Raw genomic sequence first — 22,553 nt, 5'->3', positions numbered from 1 at the left:
ATTGAAAGAGAATCTGGCGTGTGTACAGCGCTCGTTGTCTGTCCTGGCAGATCCACAGTTGACAAGCGATCATAATGAAAGTGAAGCGCACAGCGGGGTGCTTCTCTGTTGTTCTCCCCTCTCCATAGAGCAGAACAGCACTGTAAGTACAGTGCTCATTCATTCATAGTGCAGTCTTTTGTGGTTGGAAAGGATCTTTTACAATTATTGAACGTGTGTACCCAGTCTTAGCCTTTGTAAAATAAGATGTTTTGATAACTCACATCAACAAAAATGGTGATGGTATAGTAAAGGCAGCATTGAGCAATCCCAAATCTTGCTAGCCCCCTGGATCACTTGCACTGCTCATACACAATGTCTTGCAACTTCTATACACATGTCAGATTCTCGCCAGAGATGAGCACAACCATTCGTGTGGGTGATGATTATCTGGTGTGTGTAAGTTGTCCTAAGATGTTCAGTTTGATTGAACAATCTGTGCACACCGTGCTTAGAATTTCTCAACATGTAAAAAATGGGGACTTTACAATTAATTCAATTTGTATCACATCAGACAAGTAATGATAGAAATAAAGGAGATTGTATAGCATATGGTGAGCTCAATACACCACACTGCCGTAATGCTGTGTGTTTTGTTAAAAGCTCCTCTGGCACATTCATAAAGCACTGAAAGGTCCTGGTGAATGTTGTTTGTACTCTGCTTTTTTGGAATTTTTAAAAAAAGGACAAGTCCCTATTATTCTAATGTATGGAGAAACAATTGTGCTAATAGAAGGGAGAATCTTGGATCATGTGACATCACTTTTCTCCCATTTTCAAATTTATCTGCAGTATTATGCAGAAAACACACTTCAAGATATTGGACTTTTCATACTTTAAAAGCAAATTGCAATAAGCAGATACAATAAGGAATATTTCCATTAGTATGCATAGTGGAACCCCCCCCCCCCCTTTTATGAATAGACGTCTGAGCTGTTTTGCAATATACCTGATCTGAGTTTTTACATAAACGGTGATGGAAAATGTAGAACATGTGTTTATTCCCTTGGCAGTATTATTTACATGTACACTGTAAGGTACAGCCTAGCACAGCCATCCAACATGTACAGAATAGAACAGAAGCACATATTGGTACAGGACATTAGAAAGATTTATATAAATAAAAAATTGGATGTATGTGGGTGTGTATGTTCCACCATCACTTGAAAACGCATGGAGACATTTCAACCAAACTTGCCATACATATGACTGAGACTCTTGTGAGTGCACCAGTCATCTTTGTACAGTGCTGTGCTATATGTCAGAGCTATATTTGCATCCATGTATGTGTATGTATATGTGTATTAATAATAATACTAATATTAATAATGCACACCTATTATATAAAGGAATCCTGAATTAACAAACATTTAGGGGATTTTATTGCTGGTTCTCTGAAAATATCTGTCTCTGATATCAGTAGGATCAGTTACTGATCTATGAGTATTCATTGACTGTCAGGCATCTGGCATTTTTAGATGCCAGCAAGGACAGCCTATGCATTCTTCTTCACAGGTTTCCTTTGAGTAAAAATTGATGTTCAGTCTTATAAATGTTAGGGCATGCTGCTAAAGTAACCCTTTCAGGTGATAGTACTGAAACAAGTAACAACCTTCTTGTAAGCTGTAAATAATTTGTCTGACTATAATTCTTCCTGTCTTTCCTCTCGGCAGAGAAGGCCAGGCGATTATTTTTGTCATTGACAGCAGTGACAAGCTCAGAATGGTTGTGGCCAAAGAAGAGCTGGAGACCCTTTTAAATCATGCAGGTAAGATTGTTCAGTGCCCCCTTCTCCCCCTTTATTCTCATCAGACGTTTTAGAGAAACTCGTCTTGTCAGCGCCTCTGACGGCTGCTACTGAAGAGCACTCAGCTCAAATGATATATGTCAGCGGTTCAAATACCTAAAGTCTTCCTTGACTGATTTTAATCTCAGTCTCTTCGGCTGTGACTGCAGTACATCCCGGCTCAGAGATGGACCAGCAGGCACCATCATATACTTAGATCTGTAGATACAAATAAAGGGGGAATTTAGGGAATCTGACACCTCATCACATTGTGCTTGCTGCAGAACAGGTGCTTCATATCACAGGTCTAATTCTGCTCTTCTTACACACTTTTCTACATATGTCAGTTTATTTACGTTCCAATTTCACAGATATTTTGCATATTTGCTCACTAATTGTACAACATATGGGTTCTACAAGATGTTTATAAAGTTCAGAAAATCTTCTGTCGGTGTTAATTATGGAACAGAGGCCTTCTGTTGTCACAGACACCTCAAAAGGTGATTTAATTAAAAGTTGCCCTGTGAACCTGAGAAAAGGATGTTGTGTGTTTATCTCTGTCATCTATTAGCTATAATGGTTTCCTAGATGGGATACAGGAAGACATTTTTTTTCTCTACAAAACTAAAAATCAACTCCCCATGTTTTACTAATTTTTTTTTGCGATGATACAAATATAACCAAAGGTTTGTTAATCTACTTGCTATACTTAAATATTTCATTATAGCTTCAGATTATCAGATTCAGATTAAAGTTAAACTGCACACAATTAGCTACAAACAGATAACATTTATGGGAGTGTTTATCTGCCCAAGAATTTATTTTTCTGCACATCCAGTGCTAAAATGTATTTGCAAGGCATGAGATAGGTTGCTTTTCTACCACCTGTGACTGGAGTGTTAATGAGGAAGCAGCACACTACCAACGCTCATGTTTCTGTATTAAAACAGTGGTTGCCAACCTTTTGGATGTAACAGACCACTAATTTCACAGACTCTGGACCATGCATGCACAGGGAGCCGTGTGTTGCTCATAGGGGAGGAAACTTCCCCCAGGGTGATGTCATTATGCCAGAACCCACCCACTCTCCCATCACAGTTCTGAGCCCACTACCTCTGAACCTATGTTCCATATGGGAATTATGGTCTGCGGCCTCCCAGCAGGGTCCTTCTCCTGACCCCCCTAGGGGTCGCACCGTCCAGAGCTTCAGACTACCGTTTGGCGAATCCTGAATTAACAAACATTTGGGGGATATTACTACCGTTTGGCGACTGCTGTATTAAAAGACATAGAGCTGCATTATTTTTTTTCCTTATCAGCCTGGGGTTCATGGGCTTTAAAAACCTCACATGCAACATTTTATACTGACATATCTTTATTGTGGATTAAAAGGGAACCTAAAGCAAAAAAAAAAAAAGAAAGACACCTTTACAGGTGTACAGCCATTGATCCTTCTCCACACCAAGTCCAGTAGGTCCTGTGCCTTCCCAGCTTCCTTTATACCATCGTGGATGGGTCAAAGGGCTCGGCCATTTTCTTCCAGCTTCTGCTTACTTCACCCAATCTCGTACAGTTCTCAAATCTAGGATGTCCTTCTGCTTCAGATCTTCTTTTTTTTTAATGCCTTTTATTCTATGGGTCTTTAGTCCAGGCATCCAGGTTCTGAACGCTGCATAAAATGGCCTCATATAATGACAACACCAAGCAGGGTCTCTGTGAGGGAAAATTGGGAGAGCTGAGCTCCCGAGAGATAAGGACTTCCGATCTTAGCTGTAAACTTTATTGATACTCTCTTCTAGTTTCTACAAGTAAAATCAATGGGATTGCATCCACTTTCAGCCTAAAAAATGAAGATTAGTACTTGCAACCACGAGTAACATGAACATTTTAACATATGGTTTTCATACTCTATATTATATGTTCATTTTTGAACCCAGCCACAGTAATTATGTTTGGAGCAGCACATTCTACTCTAATCCCATAGTAGTAGAATGTGCCTGACACAAATACAGAGTGAACCCTAAAAGAATGTAAAACACACCTGTAAAAGAAATTCTTCCAGCTTGTAATAAATCAGGTCAGCTGTGCGCTAATAAAGCTAAATGTCTTTTTTGCAGTATATGCTTATCTAACCTCATCATCTTTCCTCACTACAGTATAATGGCTTTCTGCCCACTAGAGTCTGTGAATATATGGCAGAAGCTTTGTTACAAAAATAATACTTAAAAGCAATCTGTCTTAACTGTTGCTACATGACAGTGCGCTTTAAATGTGCTGCAATTATAAGTGGAGAATGGCTAATCAGTGTCTTTGCGGGTGAATACAAAATTTTACAGTGACTGGCGTTTGTGAAGGAGAAGTCCTATCTACTTATGATGGTAAGAGTGCCAGGATTTTTTCTTCCCTGGTTAAAACTTTAGGTTAGGATATCCAGTCGAGTTTGCATCTGTACATTAACAAAACAGGTGGAGTTTTCTTCTTTTTTTTTTTTTTATTAAACCGTGCAGTACCCTTTTTGCCTTAGAAGTTCCAATTTAGAGGCTATTAGCTAGAACTGGCAATTGAAGCACCTGCAGGACTGTTTGGTCATCTCTGTGTAATGTAGAAATCAGAGTTCCTGCTGCTACTACAATTCTGTGCTGGCCTTTTCCAAGCACCTCATCTAGGAGATCAAAGTGTGTTCCCTGATGACACATACAGGATTCTGGTCTGTTTTGGGAAATAATCATGTCGAAATGCCTTGTATGATATTGGAATGGGCTGACTTTTTGAACAACTGCTTATTTGGTCAGTAAATAGCAGTAACAGCTGGGCAGCACACTCTCCTAATTTTTGCAGGGAGTGATTTGTATTTCATGGGTGAGTTTTGTTAGATGGGATGTTTATAATAAAAAGTCTTCTAGGAAAAATTATATCTGTCCACCAGCTCTGTACATTTTAACATTTTTTATTTTCCATTTTCAAAATTTTGTAACAGACATAAAAAACATAGACAATGAGCCTGATTTATTAAAGCTCTCTAAGGCTGGATACACTTTCATCGGTGAAGCTGGGTGATCCAGCAAACCTGGAGTGGATATGGTCCAGGATTCAAAATATTTGCTAGCTAAAAACTTTTAAGAAGTCCATTCCAGGTTTTTCTTTATCACCCAGCTTCACTAAAGAAAGGGTATCCAGCTTTGGGAGCTTTAATAAATCAGGCCCAATGTATGAAGAGAGCAAATCTGAGCAATTTTGGAATATATATAATCATCATCATACATAAAGGGATGTAAGATAGACGGACTGGAAAAGAGTGTTGAGGGTGGGGTCGGGCAAGGGTGGCTATTGATCTACATAAGTTCGTGTGGAGTAGCTACATGACTTACAAGTGGCTTAGTCATTCAGGACATCAAGGGGCACCACCAGAATAGCCAAAAACTGATTGCTCCCATAAATGTGTAGTTCAAGATCCTAGGGTTAGATATTCCATATATTCAAATGTTGCCTGGAATTGTATTCAATAAACCAAGTATTGCGAATCCTCCCTTCTGTGCAGTGTAGGGATGATGTGAGGTCTTCCATGAGCATGATTTTGTGGAACCACAATCCTTTGGGCGGTGGGTTGTCTACACAATAGTGGCACACATGCTCTAGCTGCATTAACCATGTGCTTGATGACCCATATGTTTTCAGGGGCTCTGTTCACTTTAAACAACATTCTTCATCTGCCTATCTGTGAGCTATAGGTGCATTTAGTGGGGGCTTGGACAGATTTACTAAAAAACTGAATTTGTGTTTAACCTCCTTGCAGTTAAGCCCGACCTTCGCTCGGGCAAAAAAAAACTGCAAGGATGGTTAAGCCCGAGATTTTGTACATCCTTACTTACCTGGTCCCCCTGTGCTCATCCAGCGTCGTCCTCCATCGATCATCGTCCGCCGATCTCTCCAGCGTCGGGTGCCTTCGTCGGGTGACAGCAGGACCGGTAAGAAGCCGGCCGGCATCTTGTGTTCCGCCCGCCGGCATCCTGTGATCCGCCGGGCCAGCGGATCACAAGATGCCGGCTGGTGGAACAAAAGATGCCGGCCGGCGGAACACAAGATGCCAACCGGCATCTTACCTGGACCCGCTGATCGTCCCACGTCCTCCTCGTTCCAGCGCCGGATGATCTCTGCAGGGAGAAGCCGTCCGGCGGAGAAAAAAAAACCAGGACGGCTCCTCCCTGCGTGCGTGATGACGTCGGCGCGTGTACGGGAAATTCAAACTGAAACTCATTCATTCATTTTGTATTGGATTCAATACAAACTCCTGTATTCAATCCAATACAAAATAATTCAAATAAATACAAAGTATATACCTGGTAAATTCAAACTGTCATTTTGTATTGGATTGGATACAAACTTGCGTATCCAATCCAATACAAAATAATTCAAATAATTACAAAGTATGTACCTGGTAAATTCAAACTGTCATTTTGTATTGGATTGGATACAAACTCCAGCATCCAATCCAATACAAGAAAATAAAAAAAAATAAAATAAAAGTAAATAACTTGGAAATTCAAATTCTTATTTTGTATTGGATTGGATACAAACTCCCGTATCCAATCAAATACAAAATAATTCAAAACAAACTCCAATAAATACAGAATCAAAGTTTTAAAAATTGCCACTCTAGGGAGGTGTTTTAGAATAATATAGTAGTTTACAATATACAGAGTTACTGCTTTTTCAGTATTTATGATTTGTTTACATTGCTGATTTTTGTGTTTTTCCTTTAATTTTATTAAAAGTAATTTTTTTTTTTTTACATGATTGTGTGTTTCAAACATTTTTTATATTCATATTATCTACTAGAACCCCTGTTCGGACATATTTCTGTAAGTTACAGGTCTACAATTTTAAAAAAAATTTCATGAAAAACAGTGGATCACTTTTGGTACAGAAATCTAGACCTCAGTGTAACGCTTAGGTGGTTAAATATGTAAAATAAAGCCCGATTAGCTGCTGTGGAAAACAATTCTAATTTCACCAGCGTTTTCTTTGCACCTGTTTTGAACCATTCGCTCCAATCAATGCCTTTATAGCTGTACAGGACAGCTGGAATCCCTGATTTACCATCAGGTGGTGCTGAACGTGAATCCTGAAAATGCAGGTTCTAATAAAATAAAAGTTGGCAAGTTAATGGACTCTGAAAAATGTGTAGGAACCACAGCACCCTTCCTCATGTATAATGGCCAAGTTAGAGCCCGCATATTAAGTCTCCATGGTTGAAATAAATGAAATCCAATAAATGTCACATTGCAGAGAGAAACACATTGACATAATGGTGATTATACTGGGTCTAAAAGATGGTATTAAATAGGGAAAAAATATTTTAAAATTGTATTAGCGTGGTGATTAACCAAGAAAAAAAAGTAGCATATTATACTTAAAGCAGAATTAAACTTGGGGGGTGGCAAGCTTCTGTCACAATCAGCAAGTATACACAGCATACTTGCCAATCATGGCACATACTTACCTTGGGCCCCACCCGCTCCACAGCAGACTTTCATGGAGACGTTGACCTCGCTCGTTGATTGTATAATGTAACGTAAAGGGGTGCGTTGTAAGCAATATTATTGTTGATGTTAAATACTGGTCTTCCTCTGACAACTGATTGATGTGGAATTAACTTTCAAATATGGGTGTATATACAAGACCCATATTGTTATACAAAGCTGAGATTAAAAGATATCTGCATTGAAAAACATGGAAGCTGAGATCCTAATATGAAGTCCAGTGTTCAACCCAGAAATGAGTGGGAAGAAGCTTTAGGCAGATGGCAGCCCTTGTATTGTGAGACAACTCATCAGTAACCACACAAAAAACAGAGTGGTTACTGAAAAGTGCTGGGTGATGCGCCCAGATAAAAGGGGCTGGGGAGAACACTAATGTCTACCCTCTGAAAATATAGTATTAAATTAATCTAATTGTGCTATTTAACAGCTAAATCCAGCAAAACAAGGCAAAATGTATTTATATTTTCTATAAATAAATTTTACCATTGTTTTAATATGTTTATATTTCTAATGTATGTAGAAAATTGGCTTTATGTAAAACAACCTGGATATGGGGCTCATGTCCCTTGAGATATATAAGGCTCAATCAGTTTTCCCACAGATCCATGCTGTACCTTTAACAATCTGCAGACAGGTTTAGTATGCAGAAACAAGCACCGCTGCATATTTTTCCCCCATGTTGTGGATGATTATTATCTGAGACATTCCTGCCTATCAAACCCCATTATTTTGTAAAGTGTCATGTCAGGACTTCTTCAATTACATCCTCTCTGTCAGTCTCATTTTTCCCTCCATTTCACTCCTGTATCTGTGGCCCTCGTCCTCCCTCTCCGGGAGCGGTGACTGCAGGTCAGCCTCCTAATGGTCATTGGTGGATGAAAACTCGAAACATCAAGTAAATTGTTTCTGTCAGCTGCTTTGATGTTTAAATCTCTTTCAAAGTCCCTTTTCTCCCCTGACAGCAAAATCAAAGTACTGATATTTTCTTTCCTCAAAATTAATTTTGTTTGTCTTTTTTTTTTCGCTTTGTGTCTGTTCTTTACTGCGTCCTAATTTGTCTCAGTTCATATCCCATAAGTACCTTTTATTGCAGACTTTTTATATGACATCAGTAGCCTGACAGAATATTGCAAAATTGCTGTGAATCATCTAGCTCCTTCCTCTGTTCTGCACTTTATGCCTCTCGTAATATGTCTCGTATATCATGGCAGTGTATACAGTTTTGTTCCTTGAGAGCCGACGCTGGCCTATCGCAATTTTACCGACTTGAAATAAAAATTTTGCTTTCTACATACATATATAAAATACAAAGATATTCACATCTGCTACCACGATAGGCGCATAGTAAAACTGAATCCAGCAATGAAGAAAGATAGTGTCTGGTCAAATGAAAGCTGTATAGGTTTAAAAAAGAAAAAGCACAGCATAATATCCCTCTATACGGGACTTATACTTTGCCCTACTGCAGTTTCAGGTGTACAATAATCTTTTTTTGTAACAAAAAAATATGGATAAAAATACTAAAGACTAATTGTGAAGTAGCGTTGTGGCCTAATTATGGCCTTATTGCTGCTACTGTTCTAGTAACCCACCCCCTGCCTTCCCCAGGGCTGAACTTTTAGAAATGTTGGACAAGACAGGACAGACGATGTTCCTTCTGCAGTAATCATTCTTAGTTGCCTGATTGCTCTTTAGAACTGTCAAAAAACATTGGATGCCAGGATACCTGGAATTATGTCATCAAAGTGGCCAAAGTTCACAAGGAGCAATAATCAAAAAGGACGTAGATCTAATTGACAAAAGACACGTGATGTCTCTTTTGCCAAAAATCCCTTGGCTCCAGGTGGCTTTTTCTTTCACCCTACACTGCACTGCTCCATACAAAGCCAGCTGATGGGGACTAAGTAACTTAATCACACTTATTGTTATCTTAGTCGCGTCATTTTCACCTAAAGTGAAAAAATAATCACACTTTTAATCCTGCAGATCCCTCGATGGTGCTGCCCCCCCTCCCTCTTGATCCAGTTCCACGTCATCCTAGAATTTCTCTTTGTCTGGAGCCACCATCTTCGATCTTGTCTTCCAGCCCTCTTGCTACGACACGCGATCTCACACTGCGCAGGTACAAAATCGGGATAAGTATCCCACTCTAAAGGGGGAAAAAAGAGAGCTGATCTAACTGCACTTGCGTTAGATCGGCATCTCTTTCCTCCTAATGGAAAAAAATGCCACTTGATGGAGCAACCAGGGATATCTACGTCACACATCCCGGGAGGCTCTGCACTGCCATTCAGTTGCAGCGATCGGGCATTAAAGGGGTGGTGCTGCTCCCTTTTGTTTGTTTGTTTTTTTTTTTTTTATGGGTGTTGCACTTAAAAAAATAAATATTTTTACTTTACATATAAAGGTCGTCTACCCTTTTATGTAAAGTCAAAATGTTGCGTTTAGGTTTGCTTTAATGTGATCCCATGCAGGGAAACTGGTGTAGGTACTGTTTGCAAATATTCCATATTCCAAAATTGCCATGAAATTGATCTTTTCCTTTCTTACTTCTTTGTTGCTGCTTTTAGACTATGTACAGTTATGGCCCACATGGCAAGTTTAGTAGACTGTTTTATTTGCTTTTCCCGCAGTGAAGATGCCTAACTATGTGTGTCCTCAGGCTTATATAGATATGCTGTCAGCTATATACATGCCTGCACTGTAGATCAAGCTTCTCTGTTCACTTGACAAACTATTGATAGATAATATATTTTGTCAAGCACCATTCCCTGGATGCACAATCTGTTCTTGTGTGCAGATCTCCCAGTAGAGTTGAGGCTGCAGTACTCTGTATTGAAAAGAAACATCACAGTATATTGCAGAGGATATTCTGCTACTTCCCACTATTGTGCTTTGAAGGTAATAATGACCCATGTGCTGGCTATTTCCTTGTCATTTATGGACAAGCCCGAAGATTTAGGATCTAGCCTTAAACTTAGCAGCATTTGAGGATGTAAACAGACACTCCCTGGAAGTGTTCCTGTTAAATATTACACAGTCCTATGCCTTATAGTATATACTGGCTTTTTAGCTTTCCATATCGGTGTGATTTATTTTTATTATTTTAACATTGTCTGCATTATAATTTCATGACATTCTTGTATTGTCTTGCAGCCCTAAAGTACATAGGTCAAAACAAAGCAGGCTGATTTATCTATTACAGTGCAGCCATTCCAAATGTGCATGAAGTCTATGCTTTAAATAAGCGGGCATGATTGACTTTTTTCTTAAACAGAGAATAAATTCTGCTGAGAAAATAAACTCACAGCTACCTGTTTAATAATGCTGTTTGCACATAACAATTCAATCATTCATATAACAAATATTTCAAAACAATACAATAATTAAATATAGAAATAATAGAATTTAGTTTCAGAAATAACCAGTATGGATAGACCAATCAGCAATTCAAATTCCGTGAAAAGAAACCGAGCTGGTATAAAATTTAGGCAAACTTATCTTTACGTCACTGGCACGGGAGGTAAAGGGGGATCTTTTCAGCTTGGAAAAATCTAAGCAAGAAAAATCATTTTTACCAGACCAAAAAATTGGATTAGAAATTCTGTGTTTGTGTTCCAATTGGAGGATTTCCTCCTTATTGGTATTCATTTATACAAGCCTAAGTTTAGTAATTTAAACTACGGTAATTGATTGGACCTTGTATAAGATATGAATATAAGGGATGCTTGTTACGTTGTTTCAGCTAAAATATAAAGTCCTTCAATGTCATAGATACAAATAGCACTCAGAAAATTACAGTAATAATCACAGAATTTTTATAATATGATGGCAAGTAGAGAAATGCAGATAGACTGCCTTGCATTACTGGTCTTTGGGGTAATGCCCCTTACACTGGTGATCAGTGAGTAAATGGCTACTTACATTGGTGGCCAATGTGGAAATGGCTCCCTACATTGGGGGTCAGTGGGCAAATGTCTATTTATATTGGTGGTCGGCGTGGAAAAGGTTTCTTATGTTGGGGATCATTATAATTATGCCTACCTATATGGTGATGAGTGGAAAAATGCCCCTTACATTGGTAGTCTGAAGAAAAATTCCTCCTTAGATTGGTGGTCAGTGTAAAAAGGGTATTCATTCATTATGGTAATGAGTGTGGTGGCCATTTATATTTATTGTCAGTAAGAGAATTGGTATTGGTACATATGGGACCTGGTTTATTAAAGCTCTCCAAACCTGGAGAACATACACTTTCAACAGTGAAGCTGGGTTATCCAGCAAAGCAAACCTGGAATGGATTTCTTTAAAGTCACTTGCTATTTGTTAGCAAATTTTCAATCCTGGAGCAGATCAAATCCAGGTTTGCTGTATTACCCAGCTTGACATATGAACGTTTATCCTCTCCAGTCTTGGAGAGCTTTAATAAACCAGGCCCAATGTATCCATTAAATCTAAGGAACGTTATGCTGGAATATAATCTTTGAGTTCTGATACTCTAAAACTTCTGAATGATTTTAGGAATATCAGTCTTTTCTCAAGTAATAGAGTTCAGTTACGTATATCAACCTTTTATTAGCTTATTGTTTTAGCTTATTCATTTTTCTCATTGCTAAGGAGAACAACAGTATTAATACTTCAAGCACATGTCTGTCCGAATATTGAAAGGAGTTTACACCTTTGTTAGTGCTAGTAAATGCTATCACATGTTCGTACAACCTGAAACTGTGTTCTTTTATACTTTATTACAATTTTTTTTCCTCTGTTCCCCAGACATTATGCACAGACGGATACCAATTTTGTTTTTTGCTAACAAAATGGACCTCAGGGACTCTCTGTCATCCGTGAAGGTCTCTCAGTTGCTGTGTTTAGAGAACATCAAGGACAAGCCGTGGCATATTTGGTAATGGTTCTATTATTTTGAAGTGTGTGTGTTCACAAAAAAGATGTTTCGATTGCTAGAAGTGTCTATAAACCAGAATACAGTTGTCCCTGTGCTGCAACTCTAAGCAGAAATGTTTTCTCAATAACTGTGCTGCAGTGAGCGTCCTTCAGAAGAAAAAAAAATAAGGTGACAGATCCCATGTAAAAGTTTCTGGGTTAGACATGGAGCAAGTTCCTGGTGAATTCTGAAAGGTCCGAAGTCCTTCTGGTTAAAAACAATAGAAACCAGGGGTCCATGTCTTATTCCTATTCTCTTATAGGTCCATGCCACTATCATTCCTTTTAAGCCAAAAGAAACAGAAATCCTCCACTGCTCCATCACAAGATGTATTTGTTAGGTTTTCATTGATTGGGTTTGTTAGGTCTCTTGAGTCATTGTGAAAGTGGGAAATGTAGAGGTGGAATGTCAAATTTTAAGGTGGGCTATTTAAATTTATCATAATTAAGGCTTTACTGGGTATGCACAGCTATGTACCTGCAGTCTACCTCTGGCCTTGTTACTGCAAATGCCCACTGTTCATGAGATCCCTCAAGAATTTTGATCAGGACCAAATCCTTCCATTGGTTCATATAGGTTCCTGACAATGCTAATATCTTTCCCAGCCTCAATTGGTTAATACATTGTTGAATAGCCCTGAACAAGCCCTGTGCTAACTACTACCTTATATTTCAGTGCAAGTGACGGACTGAAAGGTGAGGGCCTTCAGGAAGGAGTGGACTGGCTACAAGGTTGGTGGCATTTTCCTGTTGCACCATTGCTGTTTATTATACATTTAATTATCTGTTATTCCTCTCTTTTCTTTCTCCCTCTCCCAACTTTTTTTCCCCTTCTGTCTTGCTTTTCTTTCTAGTTCTCACTCAATCCTTTATCTGTCTCTCTATCCTAATACTTTCTTTCTGGTCTTGTTAGTTTTCATTCTCTATCTCTGTTTTCTCATACTTTTCTTTCTCTTTCCATTCTTCCTTTCTGTCTCTTCCCACCCTTTCTCAATATCATGCTCAGTCTCTCCCCACTCTTCAAATTAAATAGGCTTCAGCAGGACAAAGTCTGGGTTGATAGTAAAAGTCTGTGGAAGTGATTCTCTCACCTCTGCGTATGTGGGGCAATGTAGCAGAAAGTGCATCCTCTGTGATGCCTTGGTTACAGCACAGGTAATGTCTGCTCTACCCAAGCTTGTGGTCTGTGTGTGCCATCTTAATTTGATTCCCAGGGTATGAGCTGTCGGTCTGTACAGACTCATGATCTGTTTGTCTTTAAAGGTCTTGTAGCATCTCCAGGTATAGGCTCAGGTTGTAGTAGTTTAAAAGTAGTTACTTTCTGGTAGTTTATTTATCCTTTCTCATACATATTTCTCTTTAGGATTTTTTTTATAATGTAATTTACTTTATATGTTGTCAGGGCACATACAGGAGAAATAACATACCCTTGCCAAAATTTTGAGCCAGAACTTTACTCTTTTTAGTGATTTTAGGTGGTATACGTGTCTGATGATGGTGTAGAAGGTATTTGCTTTGTTTTTGGAACCTCTATGGCTGGCTTTAAACTTCCTTCTTGGGTATTTTCTAGGCCGAGATATATCTAGCCTTTAGATTCATAAAAAGTGCAGTTGTTTAAAATAAAGGAAAAACACTTGATTTGTTTTCTGTGCAACCCCATGTTATGTGGAACACTATGGTAAATGTCTCTTGTAAGGCTTTCTCTGTTAGTGGCAGCAATAAAAGGTCATCTGTATACATCAACGATTTGACTTCAGTGTCATGTTAGAGTTAGTCCTAGTCCTATGGGGATTCTGGAGCTGCAACCAGTTCATTAGTGTAAACGTTAAAGATATTTTGGCATAGTCTGCTACCATAACTAACTTCATGGCCCTGCCAGAATTACTTTGTTTTTATACAACTTACCTTTCCACTACAGCTGTTTTGAGTTTATGAGCTCTTGAGGACATCTTCTCGGTCTGTCTGATTCTCTCTTCTTTCTGCCTCTCTCCTCTGCCTCTCTTCTCTCTCTCTCTGGTTTCTCTCTTGTGTCTTTCTCCTTTCCTACTCTATCTTTTTCATCTTTCCCTTCTCTTTTTATTCTTGTTCTACCATTCTCTCTCTCTCTCTCGCGCTCTCCCCCTCCCCTTTCTCTGTCTGTCTGTCTCTCTTGCTTCCCCCCCCCCCATCCTCTTCTCTCTCTCTCCTTCCTCCCTCCATCCTTCTTTTATTGCTTTTGTTCCCATCTTTCTCTCTCTTTCTCTCACTCCCTCCCTGCTTTCAGTTATTTCTTTCATTTTGTTATTTCCATTTCTTCCGCTATCAGATCAAATCACGCAGTAAGTATAGCTGCATTGATTTGCTTATTTTGTTTTATTCCTTTCAGTCTTTAGCACCATACTATATCTTTTTAAAATTGCTGTTCGTCACTTGGTATCAGTCTGGCCACAAATGTATTGCCCATTTATTTCACATTTATTCTTTTTATTGCAGTACTTCTCTGGGAACTATATATTTATTAAACCTCTAATACAGATAGAAAAAACTACTGTTTGTGAATATTACAGTTTGTCCTTTTTTATTAAAATTATAATTTTGGCTATAGATAAAATTGAGAACCGGTGTGCAGTATACACCGGTAGAATTCTTATGCAGTATATATTAGCGGTTTCTGCACTAATACCATCTCATGTTCATTGACCTCATTAAGTGTCATCTCAGGCAGCCTTTGGTAAGTCTCTTTTAGAGTCTATACACACAAGTATCAAACAGGGGTGCTCATTGTAAGACAGATACGAATATACTAACTTTTTGTTGTAAATGTGAACCGTGGCTTGACACGCTAGGCATGCAAACAAAGTACATTCTCCGGTCCACAAATGTAAATTTGCTGTTAAAAGGAACGATATCCATACAATATTAGAAAAGTTGCCGAGAATTTTACATTTGAACACTGTATTTCTAATGCTTTCACAGGATGCTAATATTTCAAGTTTGTTTATTATTTAGGTGTTTTCATATATTCACACCTTCCATTTACACAACATAAACAGACTGGAGTGTCTTCATACTTTGTGCATTAATTCTTGCAGTATTGATTACAGCTGAATGTCTCCCTGGTGGTCTGACACCTCTTCCAAGTCTCTTGCCTGAAGCTGTTTGATTGGCAGAGCTGTACTGTCAGTCAGTAGACCCAGCACAGCCTCTGGGCTTGTCAATCACATCTGCATATTTGAGGAAAACCAAGAACAGTACAATTCTCAGCAATCAACTCTGCAGTTAGACAGTACAAAATGGTTCAAAATGTAGCCCCAGCTTGGCAAATAAACAGAAGAAGGCAATAGGGCAAAAGCACCCTGATAAAACATATGATTGCTTAGTGTCACCCTTCCTCAGAACACTGCACTATGCTTAACATACCAGGCTACATATTAGAAAAATGGACAATTGGGAATAGTACATGTTCACTAAAAGTCAACAAATCACACACAGCATGGACGAGGGGCCCCGCACACACTGCTGAGACAATTATGTGACAATGTTACCATCTGAGGTATCCCTCTTAGAGAACTTTTTAATCAAATACAACTTACAACGCTCTCCTGGGGAAGCCGTCTGGCGAAACGCGGCGGGAAACGAGCCGTTTCACTTATGCACTTGTACACAGCTCCTAACAGCACGGAGCCTCTGTATATATAGTAGGTCACGCTTCCTATGAAACTGCTAATTGGAACAACAAAAATTACCTAATCTATCTATGTCATATGATTATATGTTATATATGCTTGACATATATATGTGCCAAAAAAACTCTGCTTTCTGTCTTAATTTCCTTAATTATGGCAATGTCAGGATAAGGCTGCGCTGTGAATGTGATAAAGGTGCACACTGACAATAGGCTCCCCACACAGCACGGCCCGTGTGAGTACTGACAGGTGAATGACAGAATGCCCCTATCTCCAGCCTAAGGTAGATCCTTGCTGACTTATTCAGGGCAGAACACTGATTCACCTATGCAGGCACATGCATGCATGAACACATTTTTTTTCTCAGCAGTCTGGAGCTGATGTCAGAAGAATAGGAAGTGACATCACAAACAAAGTCTTTGGGATTACTAGTGACTTGCACAATCATGGCTTTTCCTGTAGTGGCTTTCCAGGTTAGCCAGCATGGGCCTGGCTTTGCCCCACAAGACAATGGGCCTGATTTATTAAAGCTCTCCAAGGCTGGAGAGAATACACTTTCACCAGTGAAGCTGGGTGATCAAGCAAACCTGGAATGGATTTCTTCAATGTCATTTGCTATTTGCTAGCAAATGCATTGAATCCTGGACCAAATCCATCCCAGGTTTGTTGGATCACCCAGCTTCACTGGTGAAAGTGTATTCTCTCCAGCCTTGGAGAGCTTTAATAAATCAGGGCCAATAAGTCATGTATATTGGCTGCTCCAGTAAATTTGGCCCTGGCTACATTATTTTGTTTATTGCTGGCTGACACCCCCAATCCCCCCATACAACATAAGCTATGCCTATAGGATAGACACCACTGACACCACACACTTCTACCAGAAATCTGGATGTGTTGCTAAAGATATTTAGTATTGGTTTAAAAGAAATCTTATAGCACAGGACCTAACAATGGTCTCCATAACAAAATAAACTCTCCATCTTCTCTCACTTCCTATGAATACAATGCCTGTCTCAGCACCAAATAAAAAGCAGATGTAATGCAGCACACACAGTCACCACTAGATGTCAGAATTGATTTACTGTTCATAAAACAATTTCTTGGAGCATCAAATGTACTGTAATCTAGGTGAAAGAAGGCGTCTTGAATGGTTATCACACAGAATGATCCAGTACCTGCATCACAACAGCCCTTTTTGTATTGCCTTGTTTTCAGACAAATGTATGGGATTCTGTTTGCAGAGTACAGTTTGACATCTTTACGTCTGCTGTATATCATCAAATCTTTTTTTGCAGTTGTGATAGAAGATCCAACATCTGCCCATATGTCACAGCAGTCCTCAAGTTTAAACTTGAATTAAATGATTTTTCTCCAGGTTGATTTTTGCAAAAGTTTCTCCGCAAATGCAGCAAGCTGCTTTAGTCATAACCAGTACCTGCCATCTTTTGTTTGCCCCAACACCGTGTAAAGATCACAGACCATCAACTTTTATTTTATACATTTATTATTCCTTTGCCTACTGCGGTGCTAGAAAATCGACTACTCCAGGTTAGTTCCTTAGCACAGCCCTTTCCCTAGAGCAGGGGTGTCAAACTCAAATACACAGTGGACCAAACTTGAAACTGAAATAGCACCTCTACTACAATTCCCTGCCTCTAAACAGCCACTGGTCTATAGACGCAAGTGATGCCACAACTACAATCCCGGCATTACTTGTGTCTATACATCAGTCCAATGCGGGGCCACACATAGGCAGAGAGGCTGCTGGTCTATAGATGCGAGTGATGCCAGGAATTGTAGTAGTATACCTTTATAACATTTTATGCAGCAGCCAAGGAGGAGCAAAGGTGAATACTTTGAAGTGTACTTGAGTGGCCAACTTGAGTGACAACTCAGGCTGCTGACATTACATCCAATGAGGTGGCACCATCAGCAGTCTCAGGGGATTTTACATGTAAATATCAAGCCTAAAATAAATACACAGATAACCTTATGGGAAGATTTTTAATAAATTTACAGTCTGAGTGTCTGTTGACCCAGTATACAGGTCACATGCATGCAGTCAAAGGGTTGTATCATGATTCTATTCCATTGATCTTTGAACAGAAGAGTATTTTACAGGTCTTTCTAGCACAATACTATAAGAGACTACATACTACCTGCAGGAACTGACAGTTCAGGTATTTAATGGGTAATTCTTATATTTGGCTCATTGCCAGCTCTGAAGAGCGTAAGGACTTGAGAGTGAGGGTGCAATGTAGTTACCATGTCTGCAGTTGAGTCTTCAAGTAGCTCTTCACCTATGGTTGTCTATAGGAAATAAATGGGGGTGTTAGTGAATAGTTCAGCACTGCCCACTGTAAAATGTTAAAACCCTGGTTCATTGAGAAATAGCACAGCGGTGGTGACAGCCAAGTGGCCAACAAGGTGCCAGCCAAAGATAGCTGCACACAAACCAAGTTCCATAGCTGGTCTGAACAAGCCCTAACCCTCTACCTATTCACAAAGAAGCATGGGGGAAAGGTTTAGCACTGTCAGCTGTAGGGGAATCACAAAAAAGTGAATGGAACAGATTATACACAAGCCTACCATTTAAAAGTGGCACCCAAAGGAGTTCTGCACTTCAAATCTTATTACACAGAATTCATAGAATGTAGGTATTTCAACTGTGCAATTAGCTGCTTGCCTGATGTTGATCTTTAGGCTTTGAGATTTTTTTTACATGAAATATACGCAGCATGCATTATTTATTTAAATAATTTCTCTTCTTTTTATTTATTCTGTTGTGCCAGTTGCCCCCTGTAAACCCTTGTGCTGTAGGTAGCATGATCTATAGGAGCTGCTTTATATGTCACCTGTATATACTGCTGTATGTTAAGCAGATGTCACTTTCCCAAAGAATTCTTCCAGTAACTTGTCTGGAAGAAACAAGATAATTGCTGCCAGTTCTGTGAATGGCGGACGGCCATGATTAAAGTGTTTCCAGCAATCTCCAAGTAAATTTAGTTTTTAGTTACACTGCACATGGGTGGGGTAGATTTTTCACAATTAGGACCTAAGAATTTTCCTTTGGAAATTTTATTCTGATTCCGAGGGTTCTCTCTTGGAAGGGAATGGGCCCAGTCAGTAATGCATTCTAAATAATTACCTGCCTTTGGATGAAAATTAAACTTTCCAGCGCGGGTCTAAGTATAAAAAATTACTTTGAACTTCAGAATTCAAAAATGGAGCAGGAAATCTATGACTTAAATTGAGGCCAATGAGAATTTACCATTTCATTGGTTGAATAATATTTAACACAAAATCATTCAGGTCTGCAGTGATGTCCAGAGCGTCTTTATAATGTTTTCAGTTCAGATTATAATTGTCATGTTTTAGCTTAAAATATCTTTTGGTGAATTTCCATGCTAAATTTTGTACTCTACCTTTCTTCTCTCTGCATGGAGTTTGTATGTTCTCCCCATGTTCATGTGGGTTTCCTCCATGCACTCTGGTTTCTTCCTACATCCCAAAATCATGCAGTTAGATTAACTGGCTTCTCCCCAAATTGGCCTCAGACTGTGGTAAAGACATATGACTATGGTAGGGACATTAGATTGTGAGCTCCTTTGACGGACAGCTAGTGACATGACTATGAACTTTGTACAGCGCAACATAATATGTTGGCACTATAGAAATACAAGTTAATAGGAATAATTATAATACTTTCTGACAGTGCATAGTAATATTTAACCAAACAGTGCAAGCAGTTACCTTACTGAACAGTTTATGGAACAGCATCAGTTAGAGTAAAAGTTTCATTAGGTTTTCAGTTAGACTTCACTTTGTCCAAAGATTTGCTGTAAGAGCAGAGAAATCATAATGTAGTTGCCACTTTGCAGCACAACCAGAACCTTAGTCCTTTTATGTCAATATCCACTAAGTCCTCCAATGCTAAAAATTAGGAGGGCAAAAGTTCCACTTTAAGGAATACACAATCAGGCAGGTCATTATTGCTGAAAGGAACAAGTGATCTCCTTTCTGCAATATTTCCTCCCACCTGCCTGATTTCCCCAGGTATCTGGCAAAAAGCTGAACTGTGAACGCTACTTGTCAGCTTAGTTACCAGGATACCTGTGAATCCTGTTTTGCCCCCGCATGTATGAATGAATTCCCACGCATATCAATTCAGCCTGGCCAATCAAGATAGCCAAAATTCCTCTACAGGGAGAGAAGGAAGAAGCTATTGATGCATTGTGAAGGAACAGGGAATGTTGAGTATTGCTGATTGAGTTCCACTTTAAATAAATATATGTAAGATTTAAAAGAATTAATGACTTAATAGTATTTTTTCACTGAAAAGGTATGCACAGTGTTAAACATATAAACACACAGAAGGACAGTATAGTAAATATAATGTAATTTGTAAAATATGATCAAATTCAAATGAAATCCATGTTGTAATTTTTTTAATATTCCTCAGTCAAAAAAAAACACAGTTTAGACAAGGTCACTTCAACATTCAGTGCTATGTGAAAGGTGTGGTTATTTTTAATGCTTTTTTATATGCCTTAATATTTATCCTTATAGAAGATGAATCTTGTTACAAACTACACCAAATGTCACAAATATATATATATATATATATATATATATATTAAATTCTTCATAGAAAAGACAAGTTGTCAGAAGATGGAGACCCTTCTCAATATCAATGGAATCCTATAAAAACCCATCACATCCACCTTCCTCCCAATCACCATGCTCATATAGTAACATGACTCTTTAAATCTGACTTCTGTAATATATGTATTCAAAGGCTCTGCACATAGAAACCAGTATGTCATGCTTGAGTTTTAATAGGCACCATGGTTTCAATTAGCCAGTTACAGCAAATAGATATTACAACACCAATAGACTTTTATATGGATCAGCACATGCTGTTTTATATAGTGTTTGAGAGTTCTGTGATTTTAAATGCCAGCAAGACAAGCCTTGTAAAAGTCTTAGCCTTTGTAAATAAATTAAAAGCATTTCACTTTGGCTTTTACAGGTAATGATGTTATTGATGAGACTATGATTGTCCATGCCCATAAAAACCTTCCTAGAAGAGGTCTCTGTTGATGTTGTTGAACTAAATATGCAGAATCCAGCCGATTTAAGCCTTAGAGTTAGAACCTGTCTTCCCATGAGTTATGAACTGGGAAAGAAATAGTGTTCAAGAATACAATTTTATTGATGTCACAGAGAAGATTTAGCTCTTGTCTGGGCAGCAACTCTTTGTTCTGTATTTAGTATGCAATTAGAATTACTAAAGCACAACTTAAGTGTTGGTCCTCTTCCAGACTGAATGACACCCAGCAACAATAAATCCACTTCTTGTGAGCCCTGGCATATATGTACACACCCCCTTGGTCATTTATATATAATTATATATATATATATGTATGTATAAGTATTTTATTGGTCAATGGTCACAACAGGATCAATGCACTATATGTTTGAAAATTTTGGTAAAAGTAATTTTACATACAGAATTGGCAAACTGGCAATAACTTTTGTTCTTTTATCCCTTTGAGCCTCTCACCACAAACTTTTAATAGCTGCCGTGGATTTAGCACAAAAGCCTTACACTTTGGTTGTGGTTTTTACAGTCATGTAATAGACCCATAGTTACAGCAGGGGGCTCTCCTGTTCCAATGCAAAGTTGTCTATTTTTAAGCCAATCGGCTCCCTTTTCTGATTGGCTAATCTTAGTTATGTTGTCAGTAATGGATGGTGTGAAGATTGTTTGGAAGAATGTGAAGCACTGCAGCAGTGTGTTTCTCAATCCGGGCTCCATGGAACGCTAGGGTTCCTCCAGAGTTTGCTAGGGGTTCCTTGAGCAATGAGCAATTTGTGCCTCTCTGACCAATGATCATTCGGCTGTCTGTAAGAGGGACATTTTTCTCAATGGCCAGCAGTGTAAGACATTTTTTCCCCACTAACCACCATGCTAATATACTGTGAGCTGTGGATATAGTAATTATAGAAGGGGTTCTCTGAAAACCTGAAAGTTGTTTCAAGGGGATCCCCCATGTTAAAAAGCTCCGGAAAGGCTATTCTAAGGATTAATAGTTTATTATTACTACCATTTGACTTGGTTTTTCCATGTATTTATCATATATTCACATTGAATTTTAAATAAGAGAAAAAGGCAAAGAGCAAATACATACCATGGCAGTAGTTTTAGTGGATTTATCAACTGCCTATGTTATGTGATTCTGCTTAATATTAAAAGCAGAGTTATTCTAGAATGATATTTTTGTTCTTATTAGATCAAATACAAGCAATGAAGACATAAGAAGATAAAGGATTGCTGCACTTTACCAGCCACCATTAGGACCAAAAGAAGTGCTAACCGGGTTTACAAGGTCCGAGGAAGATCCTCCGTTTTATTTAGCACCTCAAACACACTTTGTAAAGCAAATAGTGAAACTTTATGACAAACGATGAGTAGTAGAAACATTTATACTCTGCACTTGTATGTATTTTGGTAAATCAGTTCTTTCAAATTTGTTCAATATGTAAAAAATTCAAAGTAAAAGGAATGTTGTTTAAACGTAA

At 38.6% G+C, this 22,553-nt stretch overlaps 1 protein-coding gene across 2 annotated transcripts in view; it reads left to right on the top strand.

Moving 5' to 3' along the window:
- ARL6 (ARF like GTPase 6) overlaps positions 1 to 22,553 on the top strand; it is a 41,964-nt gene extending 19,411 nt beyond the window's left edge. The window contains exons 5-9 of one of the 2 annotated variants that reach the window (XM_072431738.1): positions 1,713 to 1,807; positions 12,136 to 12,265; positions 12,980 to 13,035; positions 14,609 to 14,621; positions 22,265 to 22,553. In XM_072431738.1, the coding sequence (XP_072287839.1) occupies positions 1,713 to 1,807; positions 12,136 to 12,265; positions 12,980 to 13,035; positions 14,609 to 14,621; positions 22,265 to 22,298 (328 nt within the window). In that variant the 3' untranslated portion in view covers positions 22,299 to 22,553. The remainder of the gene's footprint in view (positions 1 to 1,712; positions 1,808 to 12,135; positions 12,266 to 12,979; positions 13,036 to 14,608; positions 14,622 to 22,264) is intronic. The other variant, XM_072431748.1, reaches the window with a different exon arrangement.

The sequence above is a fragment of the Pyxicephalus adspersus genome, chromosome 1 (genome assembly GCF_032062135.1).
Source record: "Pyxicephalus adspersus chromosome 1, UCB_Pads_2.0, whole genome shotgun sequence".
Classification (NCBI taxonomy): Eukaryota; Metazoa; Chordata; class Amphibia; order Anura; family Pyxicephalidae; genus Pyxicephalus; species Pyxicephalus adspersus.
Note: the sequence above shows the minus strand (reverse complement) of the source record. Positions and strands in the feature narration are given on the sequence as shown.